We start from the raw sequence: 23,133 nt of genomic DNA, 5'->3' as shown, positions 1-23,133 counted from the left end.
AGAATGGGGCTCATTTACCTTATTTTTGGATAAGCATCTAACCACTTTTTCTATTAACAGTACTTGGACATATGCCTGCAAGTGGATTCTAGACTGAAGCTGCTGACCATGAGCCAGTGAAGTGTGTGTACAATGGCATCCCTCTGTTGGCTACATGAGGCAAACAACTGCAAACATATCTAAAATATTTCCAGTGGTTGGCTACAGGCTTATGTATATATTCTTGCCTTCCACAGCAAACAACAGTACTCAGGCATAGTCACTGGATGACAGTCTGAGTTCCTCCTGAAAAATCTATTTTACTGTTTTTTCACCTGAGCTATTTCATAATTGTGGATGGACACTGTTACCTGAATCTAGCAAGGAAGACAGATACCTGTGTGTACCTGATGGGCATCTCACTGTGACACTCATCCAGGCCTCACTGAATGTAATGGGATGGTTGATGATCACAAGAAGATACATCCCCATCTAACAGCATTGGTCAGGCACTGCATTTGCTGCCTCTATGAGTTGAAAGAATGTATTACTACAATTTTATCATCATCAATCATCATCATCTCCTCTTTTGTACTTGTCAATGTACCACACTGAAACATTGTCTGACTAGACCAGGGGATGATGGGAGTTGTAGTTCAGCCACAGCTGGACAGCCAAGGTTGCCTACCTCTGCACAAGACATTTTTTCCTTATGTCTGATATTATGATTTATCTCCTCCAGCTAACGATTCAAAAGATGAACAAGGCAGCCCAATGCAGCTTTGGCAATGCACATAAACTTACTGTATTCATGTTGTGTTCCTCTCACTTGATTGCCACTTGGGCTGAAAGAGATCTCGTGGAAGAAATGCTCCACTCGAAATTTTTCTTTTATCCATGGATCAGATGTGCTGATGGTGCCAGTATATTTTCTTCTGCTACTCTCTCTAGGGAAAATAGGTGTGGTGTCTGCATCATAGACCATCAGTGCTGCCAGAACAGTGCCCTTTAAAAAAAATTAAAGGAAAAGCAGAGAAAAATTGCTTGCAGCCACAATGCACATTTCTGGCTTGGTCCTTAAATCTGAATGAAGATATTCTGCGTAGGACAGATTTACACAACCATGTTTTCAACAAATTGATAGTAATTATCATATTAGGCCATTTGAAGCTTCCATCACATGTTGGTTTTCATGACAGCCTTTTCAAGCTGTGTAGAGCAAGGCCGTCAGTGAGAGAAAAGTTCTGTTTGGAGATCTATTACATAAAGCAACCAGACTCAGCTGCAGATATAGCTGAGTACGCTTTGCTACCTCAGGCAGAAAATCCAAATGCCACCCCCATGACAGTAAAAATATAATCAACGCAAATTTAAAAGCAGTTCCCTGTTGTTTTAATGGCGCCTCAAAATCTATGATCTGAGGTAAGCAATCTCCCCTGATTCAAGGTAAGGCTGGCCTTCCTCAGCGACATGGCAACAGCACCAACATTTCAGGGACCTAGACAGCATTACTGCCTCCTGGCTGTGGTAACACCTCAAGTTCTACAGCTCAAATCCCAAGCTTCCAAGATGAATGATTTCACGTTAGCTGAATATTATATTCGCTGTTTACCTCCTGATTGACTCTGAGCCCTAAAAGAACCACACTTCCTTCAAACAAACAAAAAGCCAAACCCCATTAGATCCTCCTATATACATAATCTAGCAACACTTTACTCCAAATCTCAAAGAGCATGTATGGATATAAATGAATAAAAGAGCAGGAGCATGTATTCCCTTGTAATGTATAGATGCCTGCTCATATTTTGCTTTATCAGTGACTATATCAATAAAAGCAGAATCTAAAAAATATGGGGGGGGGGTTTACACAGTTGTGTGAAAATGGTCTGAGGGCTGGGTTTTTTTAATCTGTTAAAAATATGGGGATACAAAGACCATCACTGCAACCCACAAGCATTCCTGCTTTGCAGCTTCCAGGGCTAAAACAAGTCACCTACTTTATGTGGATTACTGGATTTAGCCGCAGATAGATATCTTTTCCCAGACCAATATCCATGATTAATTTTGCTGCTTAGATTATTATTTAGCATTTTTTAAATTCGGCATCAGTGTTCCTCACATTTCAACTCTACATAACCTGGAATCGCTGGGGTGGACAAAGTGAACACAAATAATTCTGGCCTGTAGGTGGAAGCAAACATCCAAAAATGGTACAGTGCTCTTAATACAAAATAGAGCAGGCCAGAGAAATAATCTGTGTGCAAAAGAAACACATCGGCTTTTTAGAACTGTAGTAAAAGAAATGGCATGTGTGCATCTGTTGACATTTTTAACATAAACAGAGTTCTGACATAACTGCTGTTTGTGAAAGATTCTTTTCTATCTGTGCATTTCTTCTTAGGACACAATGAAGACATACAAATATAGATCCCAAAGCAGTAACCATGCTACTCTGTCACAGCAAGAAAGGTCAAGCCTGTTGCAGTTGCAGCACATTAGGCTGAAGACAGATTATTTATCTGTCTCTTTTCCCCCCCAGAACATGGAAGGCTGAAAGCTGGTGTAGCATCACTCAAATGATCTGCTGTATCTGTCCACTGAAGACAGGGAAGAAGCAGAGAGAGAGAGAGAGAGAGAGAGGTCTTGGTAGGAAATGTCCCACTGACACAATAATGCTAGAGGTCATATTTCCACTTTTAGAAGGCTTTTCTTGCTTTTTTTTTGGTTGTTTTGTTATTGTTGTATTGGTTTGTAAAAGAAAAATCTCAAAATATTTAAAGACTTGTAGACAGGTGATTATTTAATTTTACTGGAAATGAAAATCAATAGGCATGTAGATAACTCCTCCTAACTTAATGTCCAAATTTCTGTTATAGGTATCAGTTGTGGCAGTGGGCTCAGGTGAGAAATAACCTAATTTATACATTTGAAAAGTTATGTTTTATACATTTCAAAATTTGTTTTTCATGAGTACTGTCAAGGCTGTAGAGCACTTTTTTTCAATAGGATTTCTGCACTTTCCAAAAAACCTATCTCCCAAGTAACTGATGCATGTCTGCCATAGAACACGTGCATAATGCAGAGTCTTCTGGAGAACATTTTAGAGTAAACACTCAAATGATTTACTGGCCAAGCATTTTGAGTCTCACCCATCACTGCATGCAAACTGAGAGCATGGCCTAGGAAACATAAACCACTTTCCTGTGGCTGCAGAATGCAATGATCACAAATGACAGTCTTTGATCAAACTCTTTACTTGATCTGTAAACTGGGCATACAGTTAAAAAACTTCTGCTTTAGGGCAACTTCTACATCTACCACAGTCACTGTTCATGTCAAATGGGACTACTTACAATGTGTTTTCCCGACAATCTGTTTAAAATACAATTGAGCTTCTTTATCTGTGTGGTATCACTGAAATCCAGTTCAGGAAAAAGGATTCCATTAATCCAGGCAGCACATTTAAGCTTTGTAGTACCAACATATGAATGTCAGAATCCAACATAACATTATTCTCTAACGAGTTGCTTGTGAAAGTGACCCCCAAAATGCATTCATGAGGAAACACTTCACTGGATTTGGTTATCCACATAACTCTTCTGGAATGGATCCATTAGGAGACTCCTAGGCATGAGGGCCTATGGAAATTTTAGGAGGGTAATCAATTACACCTACATCAGACAGCAGCGATATAGGAACATACTGAAAGGCATAATCTCATAATGTGTGGGAGGAGGCAATGGTAAACCCCTCCTGTATTCTACCAAAAGAAAACCACAGGTCTCTGTGGGCACCAGGAGTCGAAATCGACTTGATGGCACCCTTTACTTTACTTAATCAATTCCAACGTAATATTTCTGTCATGTATGGATTCATCAGAGCACTTCACAACATGAATCTGTGAGTGCCAAAAACTGTGTGAAGAGGTGCAAAGTCTGTAAGATGCCCATGCTCAAGAGCCCTAATCATTAAAACAGGCAAAGCAGTTCCATTACCTCCTCATGGAACATGACAGAAGCAAGCAACTACCTCTTTCCTGATGAACTCCACCACAGCATCTGCTGTGTTCGTGCCGTTGGGAAGGAAGGGGGGCATGTCATCTTCATCTAGTACATTTACAAGGAAAGGCACCTCCTTGATAGTCTCTTCAGAACCTTCTCTCACTATACACTTAGCAATCAGCTGATACTTCTCTCGTTCCTCCCGATCCAGATACTGTGTTACATTAATGCTTGTGGTGTCCTCATCATAATGAAATGGCAAGCCTTCATCTGGAATACAATAAAAAAACATCTATTTCTCATTAATCACTACCAGAGCAGTAGCTGTATATTATATAAGCTCTCTTCTTAGCTCTCTGCTCTTCTCTCTCTACATGCTGTCTTTGGGTGATCTCATCAAATTGCATGATTTTCAGCAACTTCTATGTACTAATAATATCCAGTTCTGTTCCTCCACCCCAGAATTTTCTGCCTCCATGCAATATCACATCTTCAAGTGCATCTCTAAAATTTCCAGTTGGACACTTCTTCAGTGCCAAAGCTCAAAATGTCCAAGACTTAAATTCCTATTCTTTCCTTCCGAGCTCTCCTATACTCATTAAAGCCTTCTTATTCACAGGCAATTTCAACATCCACCTTGTAGATCAGACACATAGCCTTGGTTTTCTCCTTGATCCCTTGCCTCCCATATTCAGTCCACTGCAAAATCATGTTGCTTCAACCTTTACAACATTTCAAAAGTATGAGCCTTCCTCTCTATCACATCAGCAAGAACTCTGGTGCACACCGTGGTCATGATCCAGCCATGCAGGGTCCCACTGCGCAGGCACGGCGGCCTCCAAAATGGCCTATACGCCAGGGAATAGGCCTGGAAAGGGCCAAGGACACCCCAACGAGGCAATTTTTAGGAAAAGGCTGGTGAGGGGGAGGGGGAACCCCCATGGACCCAGCCTGCCACCTTGGAGAAGCCCCTCTGAGAGGTTAAGTTAACAAAAGGGGGGGGATTTCTTTTTTTAAAAAAAGTTCATTGAATTCCCCGAACTGAACTGGGGGGGGTGTTTCGAAGGGGGCCAAAACCAAATTGGCCCAGTGCAGTTTGAGTTCAGTTAGAACTTGAACCAAACTGGGCCAGGTGGTTTTGTGCACAACCCTACCATCCAACCCTACCACCCTCAGTTACTGAAAAAGCCCTGCTACTTCAAACATTTCCCCGTGCTTTCCCTTATGTCCAACACACATTTTAATCATTTCTCAAGTCCTACATTTTCCATAGAATCTTGTCTCAAGCCCTAATTCTCACAGTCTATCTATCTATCTATCTATCTATCTATCTATCTATCTATCTATCTATCTAAAATATTTACACACTGCCCTCCAGTACACTACTGCTCGGGGCGGCTCACAACATTCATAAAAGGACAGAATATAAAAGTAAAATAAGACTAATAAAATTAACCAAATTTAAGTTAAACAAATTAAAACCAGGCTAAAACCATATTTAATATTACTTTTTTTTTTAAGTTCCAATTTAAAAGTTTTTAAGAAGCTGAAAAGTATATAGTATACTAGTACGAAGACTAAGTAAGCATACATTAAAAAATGATTACATCTTTCCCCCCAATTTCTCCTTACATTCACTTGTCTAGTGCTTCTTTGTTGTGTATGTCTCTTTTAGATTGTGAGCCTTGGGACAGTGGCCTGTCTTTTCATTCTGTGCTAAGCATCATGTACATGGATGGTGCAACCAAAATAGATAGATAGATAGATAGATAGATAGATAGATAGATAGATAGAGAACAACTTAAGTAGAGTGCTCTGCAACACAACTCTATAATTCACAATCAGTACATTTTGTAACTGGAGCGGATTTCTCAATTTGCACATACATATGTATTTATATTCTTCATTATATCCAAATTTTGACCATTTCTAATTATTTTAGGGTTTTCCTAATTGGTTTGTTAGGGCCTGGGAAGTGGGCTTGAATAGAAACTAAGGATGACGGGATTTCCCCCAGTCTATTACTGGCAAATGTAGTTCAGTGTTGGCAAGTGTAAAGTCATGCACATTGGGACAAACAACCCCAACTTCTCGTATATGCTGATGGGATCTGAGCTGTCATTGACTGACCAGGAGTGGAATCTTGGGGTTGTGGTGGATAGCTCATTGAAAGTGTCGACTTAATGTGCGGCAGCTGTGAAAAAGGCCAATTCCATGCTAGGGATCATTAGGAAGGAGATTGAAAATAAAACTGCTAATATTATAATGCCCTTACACAAAACTATGGTATGGCAACACCAGGAGTACTGCGTACAATTCTGGTCACCACTTATTCTTTATGATAAATAAAATATGATAAATAAATAATTAACGGATATTGTAGAACTGGAAAAGGTGCAGAAGAGGGCAACCAAGATGATCAGGGGCCCAGAGCACCTTCCTTATGAGGCAACGCTACAACACCTGGGGCTTTTTAGTTTAGAAAAAAAGATGACTGCAGGGAAACATGATAAAGGTCTATAAAATCATGCACGGTGTAAAGAAAGAAGATAGAGAGAAGTTTTTCTCCCTTTCACATAACCCTAGAACCAGGGATCACCCCATGAAATTGATTGCCAGGAAATTTAGGACCAACAAACCAAAGTACTTTTTCACACAACACATAATCAGAATTCTCTGCCACAAGATGTGTTGACAGCCAACAACCTGGATGGCTTTAAGAGCAGTTTGGATAATTTCATGGAGGAGGTCTATTAACGGCTACTATTCTGAGGGCTATGGGCCAGCTTCAGAGGCAGGATGCCTCTGAATACCAGTTGCAGGGGAGTAACAGCAGGAGAAAGGGCATGCCCTCAACTCCTGCCTGTAGGCTTCCAGCAGCATCTGGTAGGCCACTGTGTGAAACAGAATGCTGGACTAGATGGGCCTTGGGCATCTAGCAGGGCTGTACTTATGTTTATCTTGCTTGTTCTGCTTGCACCTAAATTCCATATATTCTAGGAGATAGTTTAAAATTAGTTCCTAAATTGGGTCATACACAATTTGCTGAACTCAATTGCTTCTATTTATTTACATTCCCCTTCATAATTACTGAATATATAGATTACCAAAAAAGCAATCTTGATGTGATCATAGGTATGGTTGCATCAAGATATTGTGTGTGTGTGTGTGTGTGTGTGTGTGTGTGTGTGTGTGTGTGTGTGTGTGTGTAGTTTTAATGGTGTTCACATGTGCTCCTGCATCCTCTTAGCACTCCACACAAAGAGAATACTGAACCAACTATATGTGAAATCACACCAACGTTGCCATTTTAAAGCATCTTTCTCAAAAGAATCAAAGTTGGAACAGACTGGCCCATGCACTGTGCTTTGTATAAGATTTAGAAATTATAAACTGAATAATGGAGAAATCCTGTTATATGAGTTCCACTTCGGAAACACAACCAAATAATTCAGAATACCAAAATCCAGGCTGAAATCTGGATGAGAAAAATTCTGGAAGGGTTAGGGACTTATCAGGAGTCCCTGAATAGGGATGTGCACGGAACCACAGAAGCGTGGTCCGGCACTGGGGGGAGTGTCTCTTTAGGGGGGGGCGGGAGTACTTATCCCCCCCCCCCCCCCGCCGGAATTCCGGACCGGTCTGGAGGCCTTTTCTATGGCCCCGGACTGAACCATGCACACCACTATCCCTGAATATTGTGGCAAGGGAAAACAAATGGCTTGGACCAACTTTCACCACTGGGAAAGCCTTTTGCTGTACAACAACCCCCCCCCCCGCCCCACCTTTTGAAATCTGATGGTAAGGTTGGATTCCAAATTATCATCATTGAGAGGCTAGAGCAGAATTATAGTTTTGCTCATCACACCTCAATTTTGGGACTTGAAATGGCAAGTTTAAGCCCAATCGTGTGGGGTTTCAGAAACTAGTAAGAAATTTGCTGTTCAAGTGAATATTGATCAGAGTTAATCTGATGCTGCATTGGTTGTAGTATGTGGCCATGAAATTGGTGCTGGTTTTATGTAACTGTTTTATGATTATGTTTTGACTTCTGTTCACCACTCTGAATGTAACTAAAAGCAGTATAGAAATATTGTAAAACAAACAAACTAGCTTTTCCATTTTATGAAAAGGGAGTCATTACCTTAGCTTGGCCTTTAAACTCTAACAGCCTAGAACCAGGCTATCTTAAGACATCTGTCCTCCCGAATATACCTGCCCAAATGATAAGGTCAACCTCAGAGGCCTTGCTCTGCATCCATCTCACTGTCAGAAATACAGGGAGCAGAAACAAGAGACAGGGATTTCTCAGCTTTAGCCAGAAGCGTTCTTACCTTTGAGAACTTCGACTTTGGGGCCGAAGTCCAGGTCCTCCACAGCCCCTGCCCCCCGAAATCTTCTTTAGTCTGTCCTGGGTGGTGTGATTGCCCAGCAGAGCCCTAAATGCACCTCTGGCTGTAGCACAATGGAGCACCCTACTTAGTTTCTGATGGGCCTTTGCTTTGGCAGTCAGTAAATGAATTGTGTTTCCTGATAATTGTTTAAATAATATCGCTTATTTCCTGTTGAATTAGTTAACAGCTACTGTTTTCAATGGATAGCATGCAGATTAGTCTTTTGCTAGCAAAAGTGCCGTGGTACTAGTGTAAGAATGTCACACATGCCTGTTGCACCCCTGTTCCAAATTAGATCCTTCACTACAGCAGCTCTTGCAGAAGCCCATACACACACATACACACACACACACACACACACACACACACACGAAAGACCTTGGACAAACTTTGGAGAAATCTCTTGTGTAACCTGTTGCATAACCTCTTTACTAAACCTGCCCTGTATACATGCAAATGGAGAACACCTTGCACAACATGCATCCAAGGTTGTTCTTCTTCTGCTAGAGGTAGTGCAATCTTGTGGAGCACCACAGCCAGAAAGACTCCTTACACAAGGGCCACTATGGATGCTACAAACAATCCACTGAGAGCATGCTACAGATGGGACAAGCAGACCGAGAAGAATTCAGCCTATGATTTAGCCACAAGTTACAGAGACTGGGAAGCCAGATCAAAGACAGGAGCATTACAGAACTAGGTAGAATTCCACTGGTCCCAAGTCACTGCTCCAGAGCTCAGCTGACAACTGCAGCACTACCCGCTAGCTATCCATAGTGGTGGTGCTGAAGCACAAAGAGAGCAGGTCAATTGTTAATTGCTGGACCAAACCACCTTGGTGCTGCAGAACATACAGCAGCTATATTCTATTGATAGAGTTCCTAGGTTAAGGCCCACAATACTAAGCAGCAAACATGTAGAAGAAATGTCATTATTCATTCTAAATGTTTATATCCCACCTTTCCAGGATGCTGAAGGTGGCTCACAGCATAAGTATAAACATTCTTTCAAATCACAATCTAAATCAAATGGGGCAGAACCCAATACTAGTTTGGCTTGTTAAAACCCTAATTAGTGGAAGCCCTTTCCAGAATAGTTTTGACTTCTAATTATTTAGCAAAATAAAATCACACACATTTTCTAAATTCTTTGCTGCAGCAAAGAAAGTGAAAAAATTTCTCTCCTTTACACGAAAATGAAAATGTGTTAGCACGGGTAAATGTTGACTTAATACCTTTTTGAAAATAATAAAATATTTCTAATAAAATTATCATGCCCATAAATTCAGTGCTTATTTGTAGTGTAAATTAGAGGGATATGATGTACTATTACATACAGAGAAGAATTTTGTATCATTTCTACTGCACAAGAAGAGACAAAATGCAAAAGGTTATGACCAAGTGCTCCTCATATCTCCTCCGCAAGTGCATTCTGCTTTCCCCCACCCAATGCACCTTTTGCCTAGCATTCAGTACCTCCCCAAGAAACCGGGGGACAATTTTCAGAAACATGCCCTAAAGCAGCAGAGGCATTCCAAGAAAACAAGAATCTGTAAATGCAAAAGTGCTCTATCTACATGTCTGAGAGCCAACTGGCTAAACTGTTGTTTTACCTGCTATCACCTTGTAGGAAATGCTCACATTCTGGCACTGTTGTTGTAGAGATGATGACTGGAACTGGTAAACTGTTCCTGGGGGCTTGTTTTCCTTGATGTGGAAAGACAGATCCATATCAGCAAAACACAGCTGTCCTGGCACCAGAGAACTACAAGCCGGCATGGTGGCATTGATGACTGAGAGGTGAACTTTGGCATATGAATCTGGGCAGTCTTTCCCTTGGAAAGGTTGAGAGGAGAGGTAAATCTGGAGTATCAGCTTTGGCACTGTCACCCAGTTCCCTGCAACTATTGTAAAAGAGAAAACAAAGATTACAAAGGAACAAACAGTCTTCGTCAACATCTATTTTTTTCTGCCCAGCTGGACCCACCAAGTAGTTTCATATTCTCCATTATAAGCATGTTCTTAATCCTCAGATTTGCCCACATTCCAAAATGAGTTTCATTTTGTGTGGCAAGGAAGTTAAAATATTATTATTTATTATTATTATTTACATTTTATATCCCGCTTTTGTTGCATGGATTGACTACAAGAAAGCCTTCGATTCATTGCCTCACACATGGATACTAAAATGTTTAGAAACAACTGGTGTCAGCAAAAACATTCAGATATTTATAAAAAAAGCAATGAGCATCTGGAGTACACAGTTAACAATCAATGGCGAGACACTTGGACAGGTTAGCATTAGAAGAGGCATTTTCCAAGGGGACTCACTATCCCCTCTGTTGTTTGTAATCGCCATGACCCCACTTTCACAAATACTCAACAAAACAGGCCTCGGATACCAAACATCTGAAACATCAAGTAAAATAAACCATCTACTGTACATGGACGATCTGAAGTTGTACGGAAAGTCCCAGTCAAAAATTGAATCACTGCTAAACACTGTCTGTATATTCAGTAGCGATATAGCAATGGAGTTTGGACTAGACAAGTGTGCTGCATTAATAATGAAAAGAGAAAAAATAACAAAAACAGAAGGAATAGAACTGCCCAATGGAAGCAACATCAAGAACCTGGAAGAAAAAGAACATTACAAATACTTGGGCATTCTCCAGGCTGATAACATTGCACACACTGAAGTTAAAAGAAAGATTGGAAGTGAATATATCAGGAGAGTTAGAAAAATCCTCAAGTCCAAACTCAATGGCGGGAACACAATACAAGCCATAAACACCTGGGCTATACCTGTTATCAGACATACTGCAGGAATAATAGACTGGACCCAGGCAGAGCTAGAGACGCTAGATCGTAAGGCCAGGAAAATCATGACCATCAATCATGCTCTGCACCCCCGCAGTGATGTTGATAGGCTATACCTCCCTCGCAACTCAGGTCGAAGAGGAATGCTGCAAGTCCATCAAACAGTAGAGGAGGAGAAAAGAGGCCTTGAAGAATATATCAAGGACAGTGAAGAAGATGCACTTCAAATGGTCAATAACGAGAAACCATTCAACACTAATGAAACAAAGCAGGCCTACAAGAAAGAACAAGTCAAGAAACGAGCAGAAAAATGGAAAAAGAAGCCCCTGCATGGTCAATATTTGCACAATATAAGTGGAAAATCAGACATCACCAAGACCTGGCAATGGCTTAAGAATGGCAACTTGAAGAAAGAAACAGAGAGTTTAATATTGGCTGCACAAGAACAGGCACTAAGAACAAATGCAATAAGAGCCAAAGTCGAAAAATCCACAACAAACAGCAAGTGCTGCCTTTGTAAAGAAGCAGATGAAACAGTGGACCACCTAATCAGCTGTTGTAAAAAGATCGCACAGACTGACTACAAACAAAGGCATGACAAGGTAGCAGGGATGATACACTGGAACATCTGCAAAAAATACAAGCTACCTGTAGTTAAAAATTGGTGGGACCATCAAATTGAAAAAGTGGTAGAAAATGAAGATGTAAAAATATTATGGGACTTCTGACTACAAACAGACAAACATCTGCCACACAATACACCAGATATAACTGTAGTCGAGAAGAAAGAAAAACAAGTCAAAATAATCGACATAGCAATACCAGGGGATAGCAGAATAGAAGAAAAAGAAAAAGAAAAAATCACCAAAGATCTACAAATTGAAATTGAAAGGCTGTGGCAGAAAAAGACCAGAATAATCCCAGTGGTAATTGGCGCCCTGGGTGCAGTTCCAAAAGACCTTGAAGAGCACCTCAATACCATAGGGGCCACAGAAATCACCATCAGCCAATTACAAAAAGCAGCTTTACTGGGAACAGCCTATATTCTGCAACGATATCTATAACAACAGCAACAACATTGACAATAAAATTCAGCCATCCCAGGTCCTTGGGAAGGACCTGATATCTGGATAAAACAAACCAGTCAATAACACCTGACTGTGTAAACAATAAATAATAACCTCAATGGGTGGTGGGATTCATGACGAAGAAGACATTCTCTTAAATACCCAGGGCCCAAGCTGTTTAGGGCTTTATAGATTATAACCAGGACCTTGTATTTTGCCTGGAAACTTATTGGCAGCCAGTGTAGCTCTCTCAATACAAGAGTAATATGGTCTCTCCAAGATGACCCAGACACCAACCTGGCTGCCGCATTCTGGACCAGCTGTAGTTTCCAGACTACAAACAAAGACAGCCCCATATAGAGCGCACTTCAGTAACCCAGTCTGGAGGTTACCAGCATATGTACCACAGTTTTGAGGTTGTTTATCGCAAGTAACAGACACAGCTGGCGTATCAGCCAAAGCTGATAGAAGGCACCTCTGGCTACTGCCTTGACCTGAGACACCAGGGAGAGGCTTGGATCCAGAAGCACCCCCAGATTGCGTACCTGTTCCTTCTGTGGAAGTGTGTCCCCATCCAGAACAGGCAGATCAAACTCATCTCCTGAGATTCAACTCCGCACATTATTTCTTCAATAATGCAACATTTTTAAAAAAAAAAATCTACCCAATGTTACTATGTCTACCCCATCTCACTTCTCAGGAAATCCAGGGAACACTGGAATTTTTTAAGAAGCAACCAGGCAGTTAATTTTGATGGCCGTAGTGTGGGTGGGTCAGCAACTCCAAAAGAGCTGCGTTCCAAGAATTTCAATAATGCACTTAAATATGTCCTTTGAGTGAGCTGTTTTAACTGATGTACCAGAGAACGACACACTTTGCCCTTCAGGTTGGCCATAGGTCAAACTACAATGGGTTATTTTCATATAATAAATTGCTGCTTTCAAGAACCAGTTTTAGGCCTGCCTCTGAGGCTGGTATAGGTTTCCTGATGCATTTCAAATGAAAGCTTTCAAAAGAAAAATAGATAGTGCTATTACCAATTAGGGATGTGCACAGAACCGTTTGGTGCTCCATTCTAAGACCGCCGAACCACTTCCGTCAACCGGCCTTTGAGCCAGTTTGGAGGGTGGGGGTTTTTTAAGGGGCAGGGGAGGTGCTGCCTACCTGCTAGCCCCTGCCTCACTGCTCCCCCCCCCACCAGTGCTCTCACAAAAAGCGGGTGCATGGGGCTACAGCATGCCTCCCTGCTGCCCTGGTCAGCATCACCATGCAAATGTCTGACACACGTGTGGGTGGGGGCTAGCAGGTAAGCAGCGCCTCCCCTGCCCCTTAAAGATACTCCCACCCTCCTGGGAGTGCGCAGAACTAGTTCCATGCACATCCCTATTACCAATGTTTTCTTCTTGTTGTAACATCTTTAAACTAATATATCTATGATTACACTTTATAAGCAAGAACAATTCAGGAAATCCATCCTACAATGCATCTATTAGGCTTTGAGATGCCACAACACTCATCGTTGTTTTTGCTGCAACGGGCTAACATGTTGACAATTCCTGTTAGTGTTTGCTTTCATATTGTCTTAATGCTGTTCTGTGTAAAAGGAGGTTCATGGCTATCCTCCACACTCTGCAAAAAAAAGGTTGCATCTATTCTATACCCACTAGATAAATCCCACCAAGTAGAATGAAATTCAGCATCATATACCATGTACACGGCTGTAGTGATCATATACAATGTATACTGCTGTAGTGAGGGCTTTATCTGAGTGACTTACACAGTGTATCAAAGTCTTCTCTATCCAAACTCTTATTGAGGAAGAGGAGTCCTGTTTTCCCTTGGATTTGAAACCAGAGATTATCTCTCATTCCGAATCGTGAGACACGGAGCTGTGGACATAGCCAAAAGTAGACTTTTTCATCCTCTGAATCTTTCAAGGCATTCATTTGCAATAGGGTGGTTCCCCTGGGTTGATCAAGGTAGACAGTCTCATAGTAGTCTTTCTTGGGAAAGTAGAGGCCAAAGGCAACTGGAAAGGATTAAAAAAACAATAATAAGCAAAGCTGTTTCAAGCTGTACAATTTCTGAGTAGTCATTTGAGAAACCAACTTTCAAAAAGCCAAATAAGCTCATGTCTATAGCTAATAAGGGAGAAATTTGCATGGCTGATACTTTGGTTCATCACATTGTAGCAGCAGGTCCGTATATATCATTGAAATGATACCAGTCAGTACCAGCTGGAGTGTGGCCTTTACATTTATTACTAAACAAATAATAATGAATGTATTAATTTATTAAGTACATTTAATAATGGTATGAGTGGCGGCCATGTGCATGACAATGCTACATGCAGGCTGCTAGTACCAGCACTACAGCTGTGTGCAGCTTTTGGGGCAGTGAGTGTCATGCCTGGAAAAGCGGTGGGGTGGCGGAGGAGCAGGTATGGACCTGCTTACCTGGTTTTTAAAGGAACCACTCCCCGCCCCACCCAACTGGTTCAGATGCGGGTGCCTGAGCCAGGTCAGCGCTTGCCTAAGGAGGTGCCAAACCAATTTGGGTACATCCCTATTCTGAACACACGTCTTCCAGGGGCTAAGCATGAACCCGTACTTGTCTGCATCAGATCTACGAAATATGTAACAGGGTGGGCCTTATGTTATATAGTCATTCCATTAACTTCAATCGGTCTTAATGACACCTGGACCAGACTACAGACATAGAAAAACCATTATAACCTTTGCTCTCGGAAGATTCACTGCTTTATAAAGGAAGCAAATTGAAGGGCCATAGACTGACCGCTATGAATTAATACCATCTGTTATATCTTGACACTTTATTGTTTTAGGAACTGTGGCAGTGCTACCTGATAATACACCAAAACAGAAATTGAGATCTATGTCTGGCAAGCAGGAGAGAGCAAGTCTGCCAGATCTGTGTGGCTAGCAATGTAACATTCTCCACAGCCCTTCCAGAAAAAGCAAGCGCAGGGTTACACCCCTCCTGTGGAACTGAAAGATCTTTAGGGACCCACATAAGGCACCATGGGTAACTCCCCAATCCTGATTTCAGTAGTGCTCTTGGCACTACCACATTGCCACTGAGGAGCTAGAGGCCACTATGCTGATTCTTCTCCTGACACCATGGCATGTTGGTCCAAGCTGCCTATTCAGAATCCTTTCAATCAATGTTCTCAACCATTTTCAAGTTTTCTTGTACACAAGTCCATAGGATAAGAGTTGCTGTAATGTGGTATTTGCTGGTCCGTTCAATCAGTTCAAATAAATTGATTCCCATTTACTTGAACAGATACAAAGCTAGATGTTATGTTGCCAGACATGCCTTCTAATTAAGGCTATTCCCATTTCCCATGATATAAGGGGGGAACTCATAGAAAAGAATATCCTTAATTTCAAAACTCCACAGACACCTATAATAAGCTGTATCACAGAGTAGACTGACATTTTATTGGAGAATGTTTAATGTTATATTTACAAAAGGAAACAGCAGTGGATATGTTTCCCCCCTGAAAAAATACCATCACATACAAAAGAAGATGGGGTTGTGAACTTGCAATTACTACACTATAGTTCAAACATGATTTCTCTATGATGCAGGGAGGGGAGACAAGCCCCGCTCCCTAACTGAATGACACACAAAGCCAGGAACATTTTTGTCCAGAGACATGCACACCATTTAAAAGCAGGTTGCAAAGAACCAGACTAAAGTTCTTTTAACCACAGTGTTCCTTAAAGTGGAGTTCAATAGTGCATGAAATCACAGCTCATTTCCTGACAGCATGAAAAAAAGTTGAAGATTGTGTGTTGCAGAAGCCACGATTCTTTTTATTACACGTTTACTGGAAGAATGTAGATGCATATACAGAAATTGAATGTATCTTTATGGGACAATAGAATAAATGTCCTTCCCAGATGCATTAGGAATATTCATGAGCTACAAAATTAACTTAGCTAGTGATTAGTGTTAGACCCATATAATCAAAGAAACGAAAAGATACAGTAGAATACTGTGAATTACAGACTTGTATTTCCATTTGGAAACATTACATAATCCTTTGAAATATAGTCATGATTCATGAGATCACTGGATCTTATTATGAATTATAACCGTATGATTTACAGCTACTTATGTGATTTGTTCTGCATGTACTGTACATTAAACTAATAATCTAGTAAAGTAATAAAGGAGGCAAACATTTACTAATAATTTCTCTTTGAACAGTTAGAGCTGCATACCTTAAGTAGCAACGTGAAAACTAACAGCTCCTGGGAGCATGGGCCTCTTTCTTTTTCCCTTTCTGAGAGAAGGATTTATTACTGGCATTTTGTTTGGTATCTTATTACCATGTGCATGTTTATTACACATAATGGACTTAAAGGTATCTGCCCTAAGTTTGTCATTTTATAAAATCACTTCTTTAATCACACTTAAGCAAAAAAATCGTTCTATAGTTAATTTACATAGGGCCTCACTGTCCCTAGGCATAGCTTTTCTCTCCTTGGGCATGTATATCATGCCACCATCTCACTTCCTTCAAACAGATGCTCACATCAAACATTTCTGAAAGGCGTTATCCTCAACCCCCACTCTAACCAAGCTTAAATCTGTGTAACTGCACTTGCTCATAGTACAGATGCAATGCAAAATCATGGTTTGGATAAACATCTATGCCTGAGCTTGCTCACAAACCATGGTTATTTTGGACTGACAAACCAGGACCTGAACCTATGGTTTGAAGCCAACATCTGATTTTTAAATTTTGTTTTAAACCCCACTGGCCTCCACCACTGCTTCTTCATTTAGCCCAGCAGAATGCATTGCTGCTGGGCACAAACTGTAGGGTGATCAGGGCACCAAAGAGAGCCCACAGTCCCAGTAACTCTGCCTCTTCCTTTTAGAATGCCAAGAGGGCCTGCAGGTCACCAAGACTGTGGTCACTGCCCATGTAAGATCCGACAGAGCACTGCAGGGCTGCTAGGACCACACCCCAAGAGAGCCCAAAATCGCAGTGAAGCCTCCTCCTTCCGGGACAACAGAGTCTGCAAGTCACTGGAGTTGTTGCCCCAGCACAGAGTTCTCACAGGGATGCTGGGACCATTACTGGGGCCACCATCTCAAGACAGTCCAAAACTCCAGCAACCCTGCTTCCTCTTTCCAAGCCACATGTACCATACTGGAAGGGGAGAAGGAAGGACTGAGCACCTTTTTCCCAGAATGGAAGAAGAAATGGGGAAAGGCACTTCATCCACCCATCCCCTTTTCATTACAGTACATACAAGGAATACAAGAAGTTATGGATGGGCAGAGGAAGTGGTGACAGAGACCACCCAATGGGTTGGAATTAAAGTTCTAGCTCAGCATGTTCCCCAACCTCATCCGTACTCCAAACAAGGTCAGGGGAGGTGCTGGAGATCTAAGGCACCAAGCAAAACATTTGTGGCATGTGCCTGAGGGTCCCAGGGCTAACAACACCCCTGGCTTTGGGTCACTAGTTAGTTTGTTAGTCTAACTTACAGCCTTACAAAGTTGTGGGGATAAAATATACATCAGTCTGAGCTCATTTTGAAATATCAGGATACATGTAATGCAATAACGTGTATAACATCAACAACGCTATAAAAACATAATTCAACTCTAAAGCTTACGACATCTATTAGTGAGACTACCATGGCTCCAGTAACTGTGATAGTTTTAGTTTCTGAAAATAATTCTCAGCTACAGACATTTAGTGGTGAAAGATTTCAGTTCAGCAAGCACCATACTCTTCCACAAAGTGCAACCTATGTTCCTTCCTCTACCTGGAAGCTGAGAACAGCAGCCATTAGAGTAAGACTTCTTTATTGTCTTAAAGAAACAGGCAGATTAAACAACAGGAACTCTCTCTCTCTCTCCCTAGTTAGTCTTCATTCATACCAAATAACAGTACCACATACAGTCCTGACTAGGACATATAATAAACATTCCCACATACTACCTTTGCAATATTTTCAGAACAGAGTATTTTAATAATAATAAAATCTTTCCCTACTGTGCAATAAATTTCATTTCTCAGTTCCAGCAATTTACCACATTTTATTGAAAAAACACCATGTTTATATTCCTATCCATACTGATTGTAAAACTAAGCAATTTTTTTAAACATAGAGGAGATAATCATGTTACCAAACAAGATGCTCCTATTAATAACCCACTATTTATGGCTGTACATTAGATTTCAGCAATCAATTAGCATGGCAGTAGGAAGGTCTTAAAATGATTGCTGTTATTAATGATAATTGACAGTTATGTTTGATTGCAAAAATTTACTACCTGATATTTTACCATCCTACCATAAAGTCATAAAGTGGGCAGGTATGAGTTGTTGATAGTTTCTGAATGGAACCTGCACAAGATTGATTTCACATGTACTTCGTTGAACTTGTGCAGAAAAATAGTAAATTTGTCTACAAACAGATGTTCAGTCTTCTGAAGGATGTAATAATCACCACAATGCACACAAACACTGTAATGAGGCTGTTCTCACAACACAATCAATGTTTATTTCAATCAAAGGTCTAATACAGAGTTTAAAACAAACAATAAATACATAAAAATATTGCAGCCAACTGGATCATGACTGTGCCAATTGTTGTCATATTTTCACTGCTGGTACACAAAATTTAGATACCATGCAGGTTATGGTTTGATTTGTATCGGAAAGCAATAGCTTGGTATAAAACTCCTCTAATCTGTCTGGGTCCCTCTGCAATAGAGGGGAAATATATCTTGTGCAGGAGTCTTTGTAAAAGGGGCAGTATAACAAAACATGTTGGATCGTTTTTATCTCCTCTGCCTGACATAAGCAGATTCTATCAGCCAATGGCACTTTTGAGTATCTACCCTGCAAGGCTGTGGAGGGAAGAACATTATGTCTTGCCCTGAAGAATTCCTTTTGCAGCCCCAGGAAGGAAAGCATTGTTAAGTAACTTGCAGGTTCACATACAAAATTTACTGCCCAGTCCCTCATGCACTGGGGCATTCCGTTAACATCATTTTGATATTCTATATCATCTACCCATTGAGAAAATGTCTGCTTGGCTTGGTTGTAGCCTAAGGAAATAAGGAGTTCTATTGAAAGACCCAGTGAAGTAATTTCTAATTTCCACTTGGACAGATGGTCATCTGAAAGGACCAAGGGAGTTAATCCAATTGGGAAGAACTGCACTTTAAGGCAATAGTTGATCATACACTTCCAAGCCTGTTGGTGTCTATCTTGTGTTTCTTTTTAGATTGTGAGCCCTTTGAGGACAGGGATCCATCTTATCTTATTTATTATTTCTCTGTGTAAAACTCCCTGAGCAATTTTTGGAAGGGCGGTATAGAAATCAAATCAAATCAAATCAAATCAATAAATAAGCAAGCAAGCAAGCAAGCAAGCCCTCACCTCAATTTTGGGCATCCCAGTCTCAAATCTAAGCACTGCATTGGGCACACATCTGGGGGCAGCAAGAATAGACTGCAAGAATTTTGTTTGGATTTGCTCTATGGAAACTCGGTTGAGGTAAACACTAGGGATGTGTGAAACGTTTCGGGTACAGAACGATCTGTACCCGAAACAGCGAATTTCGGGTGATTCAGAGCCGAACCGAATCACCCTCAAAGAAATCCGAATAATTTCAGATCCGAAATGAATCACCCCTGTTTCAGATCCAAAATATTCGGATGTTTCGGAGCTCCATTTTGTGGCCTTCTTTCCCCCCCTACATTCTGAACAATGACGTCTAGTTGAATTTCCCGCCTTTTTGCATCCCATTGACTTCAATGCAAAAAGGTCTGATGTGACGTCTGCTCAAATTTCAGGTCCCAGGGGCAAAAGAGTGGGGTGAGGTGGTAGTGCCCAATGGGTGGAGGCTACCACCCCAATTGCAGAGGGATTGGGCAAAGGGCTGATTTTTGGTGAATTTTTGAAGTTTTAGTGTCTTTGGGGCAGATTGGGGGCATAACGTGGGATCTGGGCCAAAGAGTGGGGTGGTAGTGCCTAATGGGTGGAGGCTACCACCCCAATTGCAGAGGGATTGGGCAGAGGGCTGATTTTTGGTGAATTTCTGAAGGTTACGCATTTTTAAGGTTTTTTCCCCATTAGGTATAATGAAGGGTGTATCACTTCACGTCAGGGGGAAAGGGGTGGCCTAGAGTGGTGTGGGGTTGGTGGTAGTGCCGGGTAGGGGCAAGGAAGCTACCTGAATTTTTTCAAAGGATTTGGGCAGAGGGCTGGTTTTTGGTGAATTGTTGAAGTTTACGCGTCTTTTAAGGTTTTTCCTCATAAGGTGGTATAATGGAGCTTTCAGCAGCCCCATAAGTGCACTTGGGGGGTGCTGGGGTGGCCCAGAGCGAGTGGTGGTGTAGTTCACATAGGGTGCCAACCACCCCCATGGGTTTCTAACCCATGGGGTACAGGGTTCTGTTGTTTCTGAGGTATTCTGAGTGTGGATTCTATGATAGCAAATAAGATTTTCAATGAGACACCATGAATCCACTCTAATTTGCTATCATAGAATCCACACTCAGAATACCTCAGAAACAACAGAACCCATACTCACTTGGGAGAAGTTTGCTCTTCTGAAATTCAAAGTGTCTGTGTTAGACTTCCTTGGTGATTCTCTCCCTGCACGTATGCTGAATTTGATGGCACTATGGTCACTGTTCCCTAAAGGGTCGATGACACTGATATCACACACCATGTCCTGGGTGCTACTGAGGATTAAGTCCAAGGTCGCCTTCTCTCTGCTTGGTTCAAAGACCAACTGTTCTAGGGCACAGTTATTCATCGTATCTAGAAATTTGACCTCTCTGTCATTACCTGACTGTGAAGTTATCCAGTCTATGTGTGGGTAATTAAAGTCACCCATTATTACTGCCCTGCCTCTCCTTGAAGCCTCCCTGATTTCCTCCTGCAACTCCCAGTCACTGTCAGCGTTTTGATCCGGAGGGTGATAGCACATCCCAAGTAGCACATTTCCTTTCAGTCCTTGTATTGTTGCCCACATGGTTTCTGTGGAGGACTCCAGTCCACCTAGATTTTTCACCTTGTTAGATTCTATCCCTTCTTTAACATACAGTGCTACTCTACCTCCAAGGCGCCCCTCCCTGTCCTTTCTATAGCATTTATATCCAGGGATTACAGTGTCCCACTGGTTCTCACTGTTCCACCATGTTTCTGTTATGCCCACTATGTCTATTTCTGCGTTAGCAACCAAGCACTCCAGCTCACCCATCTTGGCTCGGAGGCTTCTGGCATTGGCATATAAGCACCTATATGCTGAATCTCTCAACTGGTGCATGCTATCTTTCTTTTAACTCTTTGACCAGTGGGCACAGGCTTCCTTCTGCTCTTTATTATTATTATTAATTCGATTTCTATACTCCCCCCTCCTACTTTTCTATACTTTTTTCTATACTATTATTATTAATTCGATTTCTTTTTGTGGTTCTGCTCTGACCCATTCTGTTTTATCTTAATCCTTTGCACCATCGCACTTTAAAGGATGGTATCTGTCGAACTGGATACTGCCCAGTTCCTGTCGGCTATTCCCCAGGCATCATTTTAAAAGCTGTTCTGCAACCTTTTTGATTTTAAGGGCCGGCCGTCTGGTTCCATCTTGGTATAAGTGCAGCCCGTCCCTTTTGTACAGGCCTTGCTTGCTCCAGGGGCATATCTAGGGTGGGGCAGCCAGGGCACGTGCCCCGGGCGCCACTTGAAGGGGGGTGCCATTTCTTAAAATTTAAAAAAAAAATTAAAATGGCCACCAAAAACAAAATGGCCACTGGGCATGCCCAAATGGCCTCTGTGAGGTCCTAGGCCATGCCAGGCCTCGCAGAGGCCATTTGAGCAAGTGTGGTGGCCATTTTGTTTTCAGTGGCCATTTAAAAAATAAAAATAAAAAATGACCACCGCACATGCTCAAATGGTGCCTTATTGAGGCCCTAGAGGCCAGTGGGAGGAGGGGAAAACTTTGCAGACCCCCCACAGCCTTTAGGAAGTCCCCCAAAGGGGCTACAGGTTATTTTTTAAAAAAATAAAATAAAATAATATAAGTCACTGTACACCTATTCAGATTGGCACTATGTACAGAGAATCAGGGCTTGTGAATACTGCGCTGAAGTTTATGAGCTAAGATTGTATTCATTTGCTCTTACTTTGTTTCTTGTGATAAGTGAGTTAAATGTGATGTCTTAATAATATGGCTATTAATGGTGAGTTTGTCTTTGAATCAGTGTGAAATCCTTAGTATTAAGGCCCACTGGGAGTTTCTTGCTCTTTCTCTCATTTTAACTGTCTTTCTGAAATACTAGAATATATTCTAAGCAGTGACACAATTTACTCTGCATATCCTTTAATTATTTTCAGAGTATCTGGGAAAAGTCAAATTCTCCATTTATTTTTAAAACTTATGTAATCGTGATGCTACAATGCATAGCAGAGAATTAGACAGGCACTTCTATTTAGTTTTTCCAAGTACACCTCCGCATAACATTTGGGTATTTAATGAGCCCCAGCATACTGAAATTTGTAGTTTTCCAGAATTTTCTTGGTCTGGCTATGTCCACTGATAAATAGTTTTTGAAATATTAAAAGATTAACGAGCTTGACTTGCATTTTTCAGCTGATATTATGGTAAAGTTATCTGAAAGATGGGTGTCAGATGTTTGGACAGGGGGCACAATTTCAGTGCTTGCCCTAGGCGCTATTTTCCAAAGATAAGTCTCTGGCTTGCCCCAAAATGTATCCCAATGCCTAACAAATCTAAACCCCTCCTCCCGGCACCAACGTCTCATCCATGCATTGAAACCCCTCAGCTCTGCCTGTCTCACTGTA

At 41.4% G+C, this 23,133-nt stretch overlaps 1 protein-coding gene across 2 annotated transcripts in view; it reads right to left on the bottom strand.

Moving 5' to 3' along the window:
* The window catches only part of RET (ret proto-oncogene), a 192,811-nt gene that overhangs the window by 69,955 nt on the left and 99,723 nt on the right, over positions 1-23,133 (bottom strand). The window contains exons 2-5 of one of the 2 annotated variants that reach the window (XM_053311676.1): positions 14,038-14,289; positions 9,987-10,277; positions 4,009-4,250; positions 784-985 (exon numbers count right to left, since the gene is read on the bottom strand). In XM_053311676.1, the coding sequence (XP_053167651.1) occupies positions 784-985; positions 4,009-4,250; positions 9,987-10,277; positions 14,038-14,289 (987 nt within the window). The remainder of the gene's footprint in view (positions 1-783; positions 986-4,008; positions 4,251-9,986; positions 10,278-14,037; positions 14,290-23,133) is intronic. The other variant, XM_053311677.1, reaches the window with a different exon arrangement.

Source organism: Hemicordylus capensis, chromosome 3 (assembly GCF_027244095.1).
Source record: "Hemicordylus capensis ecotype Gifberg chromosome 3, rHemCap1.1.pri, whole genome shotgun sequence".
In the NCBI taxonomy this organism is placed as follows: domain Eukaryota; kingdom Metazoa; phylum Chordata; class Lepidosauria; order Squamata; family Cordylidae; genus Hemicordylus; species Hemicordylus capensis.
This window is presented reverse-complemented; position numbering and strand designations above follow the sequence as displayed.